Raw genomic sequence first — 15,594 nt, 5'->3', positions numbered from 1 at the left:
GATTATCCTTACTATAGAGGTCGATATTCTTGTACGTAGGGCGATTCGACTGTAGTATATATATATAGTACCTTAATGATCGAGATTCGATACTCAATATTTCCATGACCAAAGTACTTAGAAACCACCCCTCGAACAAAGCCCTCCGGGGTGACCGTGAGTACACTACTGCAGTCAACTTTCCCGATAATCAGAAGGTATCTCTTAGAGGGGTAGTGAGGGGAAGTCACCTTATAGGCATGGTGTTATAGCTGTAATTCTCGGGATATACGTACATGTATATATCCAGGGAGTACTGTGAGAAGGTATACGTAAAGTATCCGCTTTCTATAGACTCTCACGTACGTACGCATTAGGCTCGTCGCCGGCCCCTCTACGCAGCTTGCTGCTAAGTAGGGGAGGGGTACGAGACTATATACGTACGCACTCTGTGGATACATACACGTCGCCGAAATCTCCCTGGGTTCTATATGAATATATAGGAAATTAATCCTATGGCCATGGGTGGGAGTACGTACGCGTCACTTTTGTACCCATAAGGCGGGTGGATTTATATGTAATGATATCGATAAATCATTAATTGCATTGGGCCGCGCTGCAGCGCTAGCTCTAGTACTGATAATCAAGCCTTGGTGTTCTGGTTCGTCTGCCTTGTGTCTGGGCCTGTCTCTAGACCTTTGTGCTTTTTCTCAGATCTAGATATACCAATGTCCCCGGGAATCAATTCATGTGGATTTCGAACTATATGTATGTGAAATATGAGGATCTATGCGGTGTGTACTAGCGTGGGTGCTTCCCCCTAGTGTTCAAAATAGATAAGTCATTGTGCGATTGAGTTAGAGTAGAGTAAATTTTGATATCGATCATGTCACTAACTAGTACTACCATCTATTAATACTACAGAAAAGTCTTCAGATGTCGCGATCGCTCATGACCTGGGTCCTCAATTGGGGGACATTACCCCCAAAAGACGTAAAGTATCAAAGTTTATGTACGTCTCCGGATCACAAGTAACCTCTTTTCTTGCACCGCGGTGAGTAGGCTGTAAGATTAACACTCGATGATCACAGGAGGTACTAGCTAACTACATGTACTCGTAGATTCAACTTATTCCTTAAATGGCCAAGCCAATATTTACTAAATATAATGATTACTAACCATATATGGAAGGTATGATGTGCTAAACTCTCATGGTGTTCATTTGTAGAGATCGTACCTGAAGTCCTTCTCACACGGGTAATCAATATCATGACTGCATGTACTGAATATAAGGCCAGCTGCACTAGTCATCATCAATACTTGTCCCATAACATTCCAAGCTATCCTCAATATGTTACAGCCATATTAAGGTAACTTTACAAAAACTCGCTCCGCCGTTTAATTTACTTTACGTCTCCGTAAGTAATCAAGGACCAGATATGCTTATAGGAAATCTCGATCTACTCGTAGGACGCTCACTCACGGGGTAAAGCTGTCAGATTGCAGTTGGGGATCAATTCGATAACAAATATAGCGCGCAGAGCTAGCCTTAGGCCGACGCCAAGGCCATATCATGCCCCCCCACAGAAAAAAGAGGATATTTTTGATTAAATTGCAAAGAAGATACGTTGTAGGTAAGCGGAGAGGTATTTATATACATACATGTACTTTGTAGTGCTTGTGACAAAGGACAAGTCACAAGGGTCACGGTGTCCTTGCTAGCTAGACTATTTATTGTGCTAGATCTCGCTTTTCTCTTAAAGTTTCTCCTATCATCACATCATCAAAGGTTTTGTTTTATTTTCCTCCTGATCAGTCGATTCGATCCCGTAGGACTAAGATCTATTCTGAACTCTTGCTTAGATCTGACACCTGAAGTACGTATACTCGAATCAGAGCAGAGACATTTCATTGGTTAAGCCTCCTCATCACTTAGATGGAGTACGCTGTAACTATGTAGTTCCGACCTTTTTTTTTTTTTTTTTTTACTTTTTTACCTTTCTTTTAACTCCCCTTAATGTTTACAGCAACGACGTAGCCTCTGCAATCAATCTTTGAACAACTCACTTACCGGTCATCTATCCTAGTGTCGCTTAACATGTTATGACATAACCTCTTTGCGTCGGAAAGTATATAGTCAAGTAGTTAGTGAATAGACACAGAAGACCCAGCGACAAGACTCAAGCTGACACAAACCCAGTCACAAAGCACAATTATAGAGGCCAGCTAGATCGAAGCCTAACGCTAGAGGTCACCAGCTATAATCCAACCACCACCTCCCCCTCTCACGAAACCCCTTCCCCCTCACCGGCGAGCTATGACATAGTTAGATATCACAGCCTACCGAAATCCAAGATTTGTTTCCTTGATCGATCTATCGTAATAGTTCCCGCAATTCCTCGCTAGTCTGTCGAATATTTGGGATTTGACTCTATATTCGCAGAATTCACACATCCCCACGGAGGATGCGGTCACCCAATACGCAAAAAGAGGTCATGAGAAGCCATTTGCGACCTCTTCCGTTGGGAGTGGTTGGGGAACTTCGTTTTTGGAGGAAATGATCATTACCAATTCTATTCTTGGCATGTTCTCCGAACCATAATCCATGATGTCAACTCTACTACATCGAAGTGAGCGAGTGGGTTTAAATAGTCCCATAACTCCCACTTGTATTCCACCACTCAGCACGAAGAACATTCTTTAATTTTTTATGTTGTTGTTTGGAGAACATTAAATCTTGTCATCAGGCAATACCGATTGCCACGATCGGTCCCTAGTAAGAAGGCACCTTTATATCTCCATTTCAAGATTAATTGATCTTCCCATTGATCTGACGAGGGAATTGGTGGTTCAAAGGCCTGAAAAATGGCCCACCCTGGCGAAAGTTCCCGCCAGGGAAACCGCACCCCCTCGCAGTTTATTCCCACCAATGACCATTATATAACCTTCCTGCCCGGTGGCCTTCAGACCCTCTCCCCGTCTGCTCACTTGGCCCGCCACCAGATTCGGCTCGAGACGGAGATCCGCCGCCTGGAACGGGAACAAATTTTCCGTGACCTCGAGTATCGTGTCCAGCGGATCCAACGCTATCACCAGGCTCACCCCCAACCCCAGGCTCACCCTCACCCCCAGGCTCACCCCCAGCCCCAAATTCACCTCCAGCCCCAGGCTCACCCCCAGCCCCAAATTCACCTCCAGCCCCAGGCTCACCTCCAACCCCAAGCTCACCTCCAGATCCAAGCTGACCTCCAGCTCCAAGCTGACCTCCAGCTCCAAGCTGACCTCCGGCTCCAAGCTGACCTCCAGGCTTACCCCCACCCCCAGCCCCGGGCCTACCCCCAGGCCCAGGCTCATCTCCAGTCCCAATCCAGCTCATCCTCTTCCGATCAATCTGGTGGCGGGGAAAAAAATCCTCCAGCACCGACAGCGGCCATATATAGGCTGCTTCGCCTGCTTCGCCCTGGGCCGGACGGTGATTTCCGCCCTACGTTGGGCGATACCAGTGGGTCCTACGGCTGGCCGGGGTATACTGGAGTAGAGAAGTATCCTAGCATTGAATTCCTGGAGAAAGGTGGATTTAATATTATATGGCTTCTGACCACAAATGGGCCGGATGTAAGTATAGAGTTTTATAGATACATCCCATACTCTCACAGAATGTTGGATAAGCTAACTTCATCCTCCTCCTCCACAGGGAAAGCCAAGACGCATGGTTTTTCGGGTCCCGATAGGCGGGCTGGATGAAGGCTCGGGAATCAGGGTTAGTCTTGTGAATGAGGTTGCCACTCTCAGGTATATTCGCAAGCATGTCCCGAGTATTCCGGTTCCACAGGTGTATGCATTTGATGCCGGTGATACGCTTATTGGGGTTCCGTTCGTCGCGATGGAATTCATCCCTGGTAATACGCTCAGGTACATGTGGCCGAGGTATTCTGAGGAAGAGCGTGAGGTTGCTTGCGATAACTTGGCCAGTGTCGTGATGGCAAAGATTTTCACCGAGTTTAAAAAGATTGGCGGTATCACACTCGAAGGCGAAGGCAGAATTGGTCCTGCTGTGGAGTATTCGAGAGTTTCTGATCCAGGAAGGGTATGTGTGTGTAGAATGTGCTACCAGCTTTGGCTGTCCTTTTTTTGTCGTTGCTAATGTGGTGTGTGTTGTGTCGATATAGAAGGAGCTTTACACCAATGAGTGTTATGACATTGGCCCATACGACTCTATCAATGACTATGTTCTCGCCAGTTACGACAAGGAGTTGAAGTACTATACTAGTATAAGCACCGTTAAGCATGGGGAGCCGATCACTAGGGAGATCATCAAACTTATGGATTTTATCGTTACACTAATGGAGGCGCGCATGGCATTCTGTCTCTCTGAGAAGGCAGATTCCGTCGAGCCGTTTGTGCTAATCCACGGAGACATGCACGGTAGTAACATCCTCATGAACGGGACAAGCATCGCTGGGGTGCTGGACTGGGAGTTTGCGGGATCGTACCCGCTCAGTGATATGCTGAGGAGGGGCTTTGGCTGTCAGGGTGCACCGTGGGAGAGAAGGGTCAAGGATATAGTGCTCGAAAGGGTAGGCGAGTGGAAAATGGATATGTTGGAGAGCTACGAGGAGCCTGCATGGGCCAAGGTGAGGGGGCTCACCGTCCCGGTGTCGCCAAATGGAGATATCGCAGTTTATGAGACTATATAAGGAGTTGCCTTACCCACCCCGCCCTGGTCCTCGTCAGGATCCCCTCCATGGAGGAGATTGCTGGTTACTGCGAAAACGCCCTATTGTGGGATAAAGAAGCTCCCTAGATTCTGTGCGGTTTTTGTTACCTGGCATTAACGGGTTAGTTATATGCATTTTAAGTGAGAGTGAAGGTCTGTATATAGGGAGGTGCCTTACCGGCCCCCACTAGCCTTCGTGTTCGCCGCCGTTCTCAGAGAAGGTTGCCAGTTACGATAAACTGCGCAGAGACTTCGGCATTGCTGAGCGGCAAGAGTTCACGTGTTTTTTTTTTTTTTTTTCACGTCCTGTCAACGGAGTTTTTTTTTTCTTTTCTTCTTTTTTTCCTTTTTTTCTTTCGTTTAATTCATTAATTGCATGCAACCTTACAGTTATTTAAATGCAATTTTTTTGTAATGAGAGTACATTTGAATATAGGTAGCTCTAAACAGAAAAATATTAATTTACAAATATTCTATATATACCGGTACAATAAATTAACAACGGGTGACGTGGGGAAGCTGATGAAACACATGTATTTGCGAGGTTGAATGGTCCATTTGAGAGGATGAGTCAACACATAGCGTTGCAGAAGGGAATTTATAGTAGCTTTTGTCGATTACATTAATTTGAAGAGGAGTAGTAGCGCGACAACCTTATAGTAGTTTACAAGAGTACGTGATATTATATTATTAACCCATGGTCCTAATCAACTATTTTCCAACGAAATGAGCAAGGCCGAAACATATTATACATCAACTGGGTTCCAAAGAATTATCCTTTCTTATTAAGTACATGTACTTGTAGTAACAAGTGAACACCTTAAATAAAACATAGAATCCCTCTAAATTTTAAGGAAACGTTAACACTCACCCGAACATAAGCAGTTTCAAAAGCCATCAACCGCAAAGGAATACATTCTAAGTCATATATACCAGACGTAAATGTAGTTTATTATCTATAACCTACGTGTACCCCCATTCCAACCACTCATAATACACACGAGTGATATCTCATGATCCAACTCACGTAAGGATCGACAATTTAGATACATGTTCGTACGTACAGACATTAAGTACTTGGTAGTATGTGTTTCTTGGAAACTGGTAGAGCGTAGATACGTAAGTGTGCCGGGGCCAGGGGATTGGCGGTGACTTTCCTCCCCGTTAATTCGTGGGCTGTCCACTAGCTGGCTAATGAGGAGGCTAATTAATGTTGGATTGGTTACAATCAGTTAGCACCTTGGGTTTGGGTTGACAGGTACTTGTATGTATGTATGCTGCGTGGAACCCGGTCTCGCCTTGTTGTATACAGCTCGCTAGGAGTGGGGTAGTGTATATCCTAGTGGTTTCGATCTTCCTGTGCAAAGGCTGGGGATGTAGCGGTTTGGGCCCGCTTGTCTTCTTCTATTAAAACACAGCGGGGCGGAGAGCATAGCTAGACCGGATACTGGCCGCTTAAACAATGGGTAGCAGAACATCGAATAGCCTCACATGGCGAGTGATACCTCGTGATGTAGCCAATTTATGTGTGTCTTTACTGCTGTAGATACTGGTAGAGTATATGATGCGCTGAGGGCCTGAAACTCGCGTGCACAAAACCTAGTGAATGTGGTTATGGGCCCAGGACCAGGCTGCATGATCCCGGCGGGGCGGGGGAGCCGTGTCATGGGTGATCACTCGTCAGGTTCTGTGGAACGTTTGGACAGAATAGAGATTCAGCGTGCGACGGGAAAGTACATGTATAGTAAATACTGTCATTAAGTTCGAGAGTAACCCACGGCCTGTATGCTGCCGGGGAGAAATGATAACCTTATTTCCTGCCGAGATCCGAAGCGGGGCGACGAACCGCGTGCTGGTCGGTGCGGAGCTGTGTAGGGATGCGAAGTTCATGGCGGCAACTACGGCGCTCGCAACGGGGATTATAGCGACGGCGGGGCGGCTAGAGATGCTGCCGGGGTTTGTGAGGCCTGTAGCGGCGTGGTGGATGCGCTGGGGAGATCGGAGGTTGGGGGCATTTCTGAAATATACGGACCCGATCTTTGCGGAGCGGAGGCGGCGGCAGGGGACTTGGGGGATGGGCGAGAAGCCGGATGATGCGTTTCAGTGGATCTTGGAGGCTGCACCGAAGGGTGCGAGCCTTCGGGACATGGCGTTTACACTCATCTTTCTGAACCTGGCGTCGATACATACGACGGCGGGAACGCTGACGCAGGTGCTCTTTGACTTGTGCGTGCATCCGCACTACCAGCCGCTGCTGCGAGAGGAGGCTGAGGAGGCACTTAAGGACGGGCTCTCTGGCAGCGCACTGGGAAGAATGAAGAGGCTTGACAGCGTCATCCGTGAAACACTGCGTATGAGCCCAACTAATGTTGCGGTCACCCCACGGAAGGTTATCACCTCGCACACGTTCAGCGATGGCACCCGCGTGGGGAGGGGGTCGTGGGTTGCGGAGCCTGTAATGCACGCTAATCGCTCGGGAGCGTGCTATGATAGGCCGGATGTCTATGATGGCTTCCGCTTTGTGGATATGGCCGGCGGGAGAAATCAGTGTGTGAGCACGTCGGTGGAGTTTTTGTCGTGGGGCCATGGCGCGAGTGCGTGTCCGGGGAGGTTCTTTGCGGTCGCGGAGATGAAGATCGTGTTGGCGTATATACTCTGCAACTATGAGATTAGCTTCCAGCCAGGGATGGTCGAGAGGCCGAAGAGCTCTACGGTGGGAATTTTCCAGGTTCCCAATACAAGTGTGGAGTTAGAGTTGAGGAAGAGGAAGGGGAGGGAGGAATAGGTGGTTTTCAGGGCGGTCCTTTGATATTAGGATCCAATTTATAATTAGACGGCTTGATTTAGGTAGCGTTTGTTCATGTACCCTAGGGCCTGGTCAATTGCAAGGAAGATAGCAATAATTCGTTTCTGTAGCTTTTTATGTTTTGAGCTACACAATCAAATGTTTTTTGGTAGCATTTGTCTCGAGTGATGGTTCATGACGTTGTGGTGATTGAATGCACCGCCTCTTATGATGCATGATATGGCCTTCTCAGCCTCATGATCACACGTATGATAAGGTTTGAACCACCATTGATCTAGGATAAACACTTTCGATAGAATAGTACAAAGCTGGAATAAAACGCCATGAAAACCTCCATGGGCCTAAATGACGTTGTATCGTCCATAAATCTCGGAGTATAGACAATTGTGCTGATAATGCGTGGCCTTTGTATTTTGAAGATATACCTTACCGTCGAAACGCATACAATTTTAAGCCTTATTCAGTCGGCTTATCCAGAACGTAGGCTCACAATAGCTTTATCAGTACAAAAATCCTTTTTTAAGCCTTATTTCATCCTTAAAACATGCTTAAATAATACTTATTTGAACCTTATTGGATTCATAAGGCTATTATGAGCCTACGATCTGGATAAGCCGACTGAATAAGGCTCCAAATTGTATGCGTTTCGACGGTAAGGTACTTATATAATGATGTCGAGTGATGGCTAGCCTGGTATCTAAATAGATGAGTAGTTGAACCGTATCTTGTCTTATTCGCCCATACAGATGATGCCGCACTTTCAGGTCTGTGGCGGTTGAGTATATCCTTTTCTGAGCTCTGGATCATTCGCCCCTACATAGTACCAACTGCCATAGTATTTGTAGCGTAGAACTTTTAATATTGAAGGCTTGACTTACCCTAATATCACGGGTACCTCTGGATCAAGTTGAATTTCTCCGCTTGTTCGACAGGTATATAGTTTGGATGTTTGACATCTTGCGCAGATGCTTTCCGCACCCGTCGCATCTATCACCGTTCTTTTGTAATGCGCGCGCTGAAACGAAGACTAGGTTTCCCGAGGAATTCTCAAGACAGGCTAGTATTTATCTAAGGGTGGTTAAACTGGGTGATTGATTCCTTCGAAGAACTGGCTTTCTCTCGAATCTTCTCCTTGACACAAGTTAAGTTTTCGTATCCTATCGCTGGTGCTTAGCCTAGATATATAGTTATCTGCGCCTAAGTTTATTGATAGTCGATCTGAAACCGTGTAGTATGGTAGATTGATCGAGATGAGGGGATGTTAAGGTCTGATCTCGTTGGGTACGCGGCAGATATCTAGCTAGACCGTAGCCTTCAGAGACGAAATCTCTCTCCTTCCCCTTGTTTTAAGTTTTGTGGATTGTGGAGATGTGTTGTTTCGGTAATCTTTCTCTGCGGCTGAATTTGGCGAGTGATCCTCCATGATGTGATACCAACGTTGCTTAGCGCCACCTCAGACATCCAACTAACAGTCGGCGAATACCGTGATTATTTGTTGCAGTTACTAGCGCATTTGAGCACATCATAATTTATCTTCCCCGTTGTGAATTATCAAACTCAACGTTATCGCTGCTTGTTGAGATATATGATTTTCTCTCATCTAGTGAATCCTAGGGATTGATGTGAAGGCCACGCGATTTTGTGTGTGTGTACCCTTGTAAGGGTTTGTGCAACCTATGTGTGCTCTGTGACTCTCGAGGTTGCTCTACCCCAGGTTTCTCCCTGGACCAGTGAGGAACATGATCGTGTCGTTTGATCCCGATCCATACATGCTTTCGTCTCTTATACTTTTATTTGTACACACATGAGAGGCTAGCTTGCTGACCGGAAAGGCCCATGTGTCCGGTTATGTTGATCTTCCGGCCACAGCCGCGGTTTCCCCTGGTTGAAGAGGTTCGAAATAGTTGTACCCGAGAATGCAACTAGCAAACGCCCCTTGGATACATGATATGATACCTAGGTACAGTAGGTACACATATCTTCTGTGCGCACACTGGAGTGAGTAAGGGGAGGTTTGTTGTGTGTCCAACAGTAAGTGAGGTTTGTCGGTTTGTTGGATCTGGCTTGGCATGGTTGTACCCACATCAATTACCAAGCTGTGGTCCATGAAGGGAAGGAAGGAAGGAGAAGGATGACAATTAATTTTCATAGAAGGGACGAGGAAGAAAGTATGTGCGTGTATGCCAAACATAGTGGCCACGGGCCGCCTGGGGAAAGTGTGTATGATGTATGTAGGGTACATGTATTTTTTCTATGAGGGGGCGGTGAAAGCTTATTATTACCATGTAGACCGTGCATTTCTCACTTTCTTTCTTCCATAGCACTACATTTAGTGACGTTCTTCTGCCTTGGTTTCCTTCTTGTTAGAATATCCTCTTTTTCACTTTCTTTTCTTCTCTTGCTGCTGCCGTCACATCTCTGTTCGATACGATACGCCTATCTTTGCGCCTCCCATTCGCTCAATACCTGAGTAGCAAGTAAGATATTAAGGCCCCACTACCTACCTACCTGCCAACCTACCATCCCACCTATCCATCTACATACAACCATTGTAGAAGTCAGTTTGCCCACCCCACACACACCAAAGTTTCCTCAATTTTCAATCGTCAAAACGTCTTCCACGCAGCAGCCACGCGGGCAGCTGGCGTCTTCAGCCTCCTCCACCACGTCGCGGAAACGAAAGCTGGAGGCGGCGGCAGCAGAAGAAGACTGCTCGCCTTCTTTTTCCATCAATAACACCACCACCCCGACCTATTCTTCCTCTTCTTCCTCATCATCCCCATCCTCTTCGTCTTCGCCTTTTTGTGAAACTTCTCATCCGCCATCGCCTTTCACGTACCCAGAGGCTGCTAGCGTCAACCCCTCCTCCCAGGCACCAGCAATCCCCGTCACCACCCCCACTACAGCCCCCCCAGCAACCACTGGTATCACTACCACCACAACGATAGCCCAAGGGGATATTTTAGGTTCGCTTCCCCTGCGTGTGTTTGGTTTAGGTATCTATTTACTCTAGACGTATCCTCTCTACTCCCATACTCTTCTCTTTTTTCTTACTGCTTGCCACAATACCGCCGCCCCTCCTCCTCATGAACTGGGGCAACTGACCACACAATCACAATCTAACCCTTCTTCATCTTCCACCACAGATATGGATACTGATTCAAGCGACGCGGCAACTTGCCCCCCCGCACCCGTAGAATCGCCTGCCCTCCTCCTCCACCCTTCCGCACAAACATCGTCGTCCACCGATACCATTGCTCGGTCCCAATCTCCCGCCAAACGGCTAAAGTCCGAAGAGGCCCCAAATAGGACCCCCGCTCCCCACAGTCTCGAGGACACAGCTGACCCCATGGACGAGGACACCCCGGAAGTAAGGAGAGGAGTCTCCGTGGATATGTTAGATGTGCTCACTGGCTCATCTGAGATGGCTGCTCCTTCAACAGCTGCAACTTCGATCACTTCGGCTCCTAGGCCGTCAGCCGAGGAGATGTTCAACTTGGTGTTTCAAGCAAAGATAGAACCCAAGATGGTGGAAGGCGATGTGTGGTACATCATCTCTGGGCCGTGGTTGAACAGGCTCATCCAATCGAATCAAGGTGGCAATTCCTTGTCAAAGGAGGATGATGAAGGGGAACTAGGTCCGATAGATAATTCGGATCTCGTGGAAGCATCACAGGAGGCAAAGCCTGATCAAAGTATGTCTTCTTCTAGATCACTCAGTTTTTTGGTTTGTCATGGGGGACCAGCCAACGACCAGCAGAAATGGGCATAAATTAACTTGGTGGTTTAGCAGGCAATCTAGATGACGAAATTTTCCCGTCAGAAGAGTTGATCCCAATCAAACCCGGCATTTATGGAGAGGATTTTGAAATTGTCCCGGAAAACGTTTGGGACTCACTGGTTTCTTGGTATGGCCTTGCTCCAGGCTCGCCAGTCATCAAAAGGCGAGTGGTAAATACTTCGGAACCGGGTGACGAGCCAAACCTCCAATGTGAATACTATCCGCCCAAGTTTACCGTTTTTAAACTTCGAGACCCTAGCGCAGCTATCACGAAAGATATCTTACAAAATGAGAAGTCTCAATATCCGAAGGAGTTCATGGCAACGAAAGCCGGAAAATATCAGAAGTTTCTCCAGAAGGTTAAAAAGCTTGCGGATGTGGAGCCTAGCAGAAGGATTAGAGTATGGAAAGTAAATTTTTCAGAAGAAAAGGCTAAAGCAATCCTGCAAGAGGCTAAGAAGCCCACTAAAGGGAAAAGCCCAGGAATGTTCGCGAAGCTGGTCATAGATTTACAACAATTTTTAGACTTGCAAGAGGGTGAGCGGGAGCTTATACCACTCCCAGATTCTTCGAATGACGCAAATTATAACGGCAACCTTCGCCTCAGTACTGCCGGCGTTGGAGCCGGGGGGATTATTGTTGTTGAAGAGCAGAGCTCGGAAGGTGGATGGATTAGCGAGAAAAATGTTAAGCCAGCCACTAGATTTGGCCAGACAGTGACAGTTACAAGTCACGGGAAACTCGCTGCTATTACTCCGGTATCCAAAAAAAAGACTACATCAAGGAGCTCAAGCCCCTCTGCAAGTAGTGTTAAGAGCCCCCCGTCGAAAGCCACTGTCATCAGGGGGAGGCGGGAGGGAAGGCCACAGGGAAAATGTGGCCTTAGCAACCTCGGAAACACCTGTTACATGAACAGTGCTTTACAGTGCTTAAGGAGCGTGAAGGAGCTTTCTCGATATTTTATTTGTATGCCACCTTTATACCCACTTGATGAAAGATAGAATTTACTAATAATCAATCAAAAAGCGGATGAATATGAGAAAGAATTAAACCCCGGTAATCCACTTGCGCATCATGGCAAAGTTGCAAAAGCGTATGCAAGTCTACTGAAGAATATTTTTTCACCAACATGCCCTGCATCCTTCGCTCCAAGAGAGTTTAAGACGACCATCGGCAGATTTGGGCCATCATTTCAGGGATATGGGCAACAGGATTCCCAGGAATTTCTCGCGTTTCTCCTCGATGGCCTACATGAGGATCTGAACCGTATTCAAAAGAAACCTTATATTGAGAAGCCGGAATCTACAGACGAGATGGTTGATGATATGGAGGCCATTGCGAAACTTGCATCAGAACACTGGGATATATATAAGAAGCGAAACGACTCAGCTGTCGCCGACCTCTTCGGGGGTCTGTACCAAAGTACTCTTGTTTGCCCTGATTGCAAGAAAGTCAGCATTACATTCGACCCCTTCATGGACTTGACCCTCCCGTTACCTGTAGAGAATGTTTGGTCGAAAGAGATCTTCTTCGTTCCAAAGGATGATTCCAAAGGGAAACTTCTGAAAATCCCAGTGGAGATGGATAAGAATGGTAGCATAAAATCGCTTAAGGAATATGTGGGGAAAAAGATGGGAGTAGACCCCCGGATGGTGAGTTCTCTCTTTTTTTCTTAGGTTGAAGAGGGAATGAATTGCTAATGTATGAAAACATCAGATCATGGCGTCCGAGGTTTACAAAAACAGATTTTTCAAACATTATGACGATTCGGCCACCGTTGCTGATCAGATCCAGCATAACGATGACGCTTATCTCTATGAGCTCGACGATATACCTACAAGCTGGCCTAGCAAAACTAAAAAGCCCAAGAAACCCCTCTACTATGGCAGTTCTTCAAGTTACCAGTTTGAAGACGAAGAGAAAGAGCCGCAACCAGGCGCCCCAGAAACCGAAAAGTTGCTGGTACCGGTATTTAACAAGGTATACAAAGAGAGCCAATTTAGTCGATCGACGAATCTTGAAGGATTTGCCTTCCCTTTCTTCATTGTAGTCAACAGAGAGGAGGCCAAGGATCTTGACGCAATTATGTCGAAGATTGTCGAGAAATACCAGCTTTTGACCAGCCGGAATCTTTACGAACATGTGCAAGAAAGATATGATGACATTGAAGACTACGAGGAAGCGAATGAAGGTGTTGAGGTGAACGAGCCGAAGGAAAAGGTGGCTGGCGATGATGAGCAAGAGGAGGATGATAAAGATGGATTTGTCAATGTATCCATGAAAGACGCAGGTTCTGTTCAGGATTCAGAAAATGCTGATGAAGCCGAAGGCAGACCCCCCAAGAACACCAATAGACGTGGCCTTCCAACCGGATTGCAAGAACTTTTCAACGTTAAGGTCAGCAAAAAGAAATCAGGGGATGCGTCATTGCTCACTGGTTGGCAATCGCTAGATGCTTCTCTTGATATTAGGGAACGACTATACCCAGATAACCCACCCACCCCTCCTCCGAGAAAGCCGACTGTCTTTTCAACGGGTGGAAACTCTAATCCAGAAAGCGTCAGTGATACCGATACTTTTGAAGACGCTCCTGAACCCGAAGGAGATATGATGCAAGATGCTAGTGATGATGAGGGGGAAAGCTCTTTTCCGAGATCATCATTCAATGTTGCGTTTGGGCCAGTTATAGGCTCTAATTTCTATGGCAACAGCAGCGCAAACTCCTCTGTTAAGGCTTTAAAGACGCCTTCAAGAACGCCCAGCCCTATTATACTTGACGAAAGCCCTCTTATCAGATGGGGCGAAGGGCTTATCTGCGAGTGGACTGGATCTGGCTGGGATGCTATCTTCGGGGGAAAGAATGAAGACGACCTCCGTGGCAGGGCGATGTGGGGTAACATAACGGTTTACAATGACCAAGAGCTCTACAATCGGCGACGACGTCGGGAGGACCGTAAAAACAAGGGTATACATCTTGAGGACTGCTTAGATGAATTTGCAAAGGACGAAGTTCTCTCGGAGGAGGATCCTTGGTATTGTCCACGATGCAAAGTCCATAAACAAGCCACGAAAAAGTTTGAGCTGTGGAAATGCCCTGATATTCTTGTTATCCATCTCAAACGATTCTCAAGCTCGAGGAACTTCAGGGACAAGATTGATGTTTTGATTGACTGCCCAGTCGAAGGCCTTGATTTATCAAATCGGGTTGGATTGAAAGAAGAGGATCATGGATTAATTTACGACCTGATCGCTGTTGACAACCACTATGGTGGATTGGGTGGCGGGCATTATACGGCCTATGCCAAGAATTGGATTGACGATAAGTGGTATTACTGTGATGGTTCGTATAACTTTTAGTAGTGATTCCTTTTATAACTATTTTACTTATACTAATAACGGAAATAGATTCAAACGTACGAGAGGTTCTCGACGCTGATAAGGTCATCACACCGGCAGCTTATCTTCTTTTCTATCGTCGCCGCGCTAGTCATCCATTGGGAGGACCGCACTACGAACGACTTATCAGTGCTTTAGAAGGTACCTCTGAGGACTCAGCTGATGAGACAGAATCTTCACGTGACGCGTCCCCTAACCGGGCGGGGGAAGGTGGGCTATCCGACGACCGGACTCGCAGGTCGTCGGGCGGTGGAGTCGGTGGATTTTCGACAATTTATTCCGATGAAGTTGGGAACGGAAATCTCTGGAACACAGAGCCAAGCTCAATCATCAAAGTGTTCGATGAGCAGCTACCTGCCTATTCCCCCTTGAAGCCTGACGATTCGGAAGAATTAGGCGTTGAGATGACTTCATTGCTCACAGTCGAGCCTCAGCCAGTAGAGCTATCATTTACCGAGCCGAGGAACGAACTTATCAAGGATATGGATGAAAGTGATCCGGAGGCTGAGATTAGTGGTGGTGGTGGCGGGGTCTTCCTTCAGCCGACAGAGCAGGATGATGGAGAGCCTGCAGAGATACTAGTTGATGATGAAGATACCATCACGCCAGCCCCTGATCAGGCATCATGATTTTATGTAGAGTAGATTGGGATTTGATTGGTAAAAAGCAATGAATCGTTTTGTTGTTTATATAGCAGGGATGTCTCGTCGCTTTTGTACGGCCAATGTTCAAAGTTTGAGGGTGTATAGGTATTTCTGTAGAATATCCATAAAGAGGTGGGAAACTGGGGGACTGTCAGCTGCATATCTAGGTTTATCGGAGATGGTGCAGTACATACATAGTTATAGGGGTTTCTTACATCATGCGAACCAAAGGGTTTTTTTTTGTATCCTCAAACGTAATTGCTAAAGGATT

The 15,594-nt window shown here is 46.8% G+C and overlaps 3 protein-coding genes across 3 annotated transcripts; all 3 read left to right on the top strand.

The window, feature by feature from the left end:
* Window positions 1-2,844: 2,844 nt before the first annotated feature.
* On the top strand, window positions 2,845-4,676 carry LAJ45_02762 (uncharacterized protein; the record flags this gene model as incomplete). Its single annotated transcript, XM_046112353.1, has 3 exons — window positions 2,845-3,594; window positions 3,674-4,066; window positions 4,149-4,676. The coding sequence occupies 3 exons, from the start codon at window positions 2,845-2,847 to the stop codon at window positions 4,674-4,676; spliced, it is 1,671 nt and encodes a 556-aa protein (XP_045974479.1).
* Window positions 4,677-6,497: 1,821 nt separating this feature from the next.
* On the top strand, window positions 6,498-7,481 carry LAJ45_02761 (uncharacterized protein; the record flags this gene model as incomplete). The annotated part of the gene is made up of 1 exon (XM_046112352.1): window positions 6,498-7,481. One exon carries the CDS (start codon window positions 6,498-6,500, stop codon window positions 7,479-7,481), a length of 984 nt encoding a protein of 327 aa, XP_045974478.1.
* A 2,191-nt stretch (window positions 7,482-9,672) lies between these two features.
* On the top strand, window positions 9,673-15,308 carry LAJ45_02760 (uncharacterized protein; the record flags this gene model as incomplete). Its single annotated transcript, XM_046112351.1, has 7 exons — window positions 9,673-9,729; window positions 10,129-10,468; window positions 10,649-11,197; window positions 11,296-12,249; window positions 12,310-12,935; window positions 13,000-14,623; window positions 14,689-15,308. 7 exons carry the CDS (start codon window positions 9,673-9,675, stop codon window positions 15,306-15,308), a joined length of 4,770 nt encoding a protein of 1,589 aa, XP_045974477.1.
* Between the last annotated feature and the right edge of the window lie 286 nt (window positions 15,309-15,594).

The sequence above is a fragment of the Morchella importuna genome (assembly GCF_003444635.1).
Source record: "Morchella importuna strain M04M26 chromosome Unknown Morimp01GS005, whole genome shotgun sequence".
In the NCBI taxonomy this organism is placed as follows: Eukaryota; Fungi; Ascomycota; class Pezizomycetes; order Pezizales; family Morchellaceae; genus Morchella; species Morchella importuna.
Note: the sequence above shows the minus strand (reverse complement) of the source record. Positions and strands in the feature narration are given on the sequence as shown.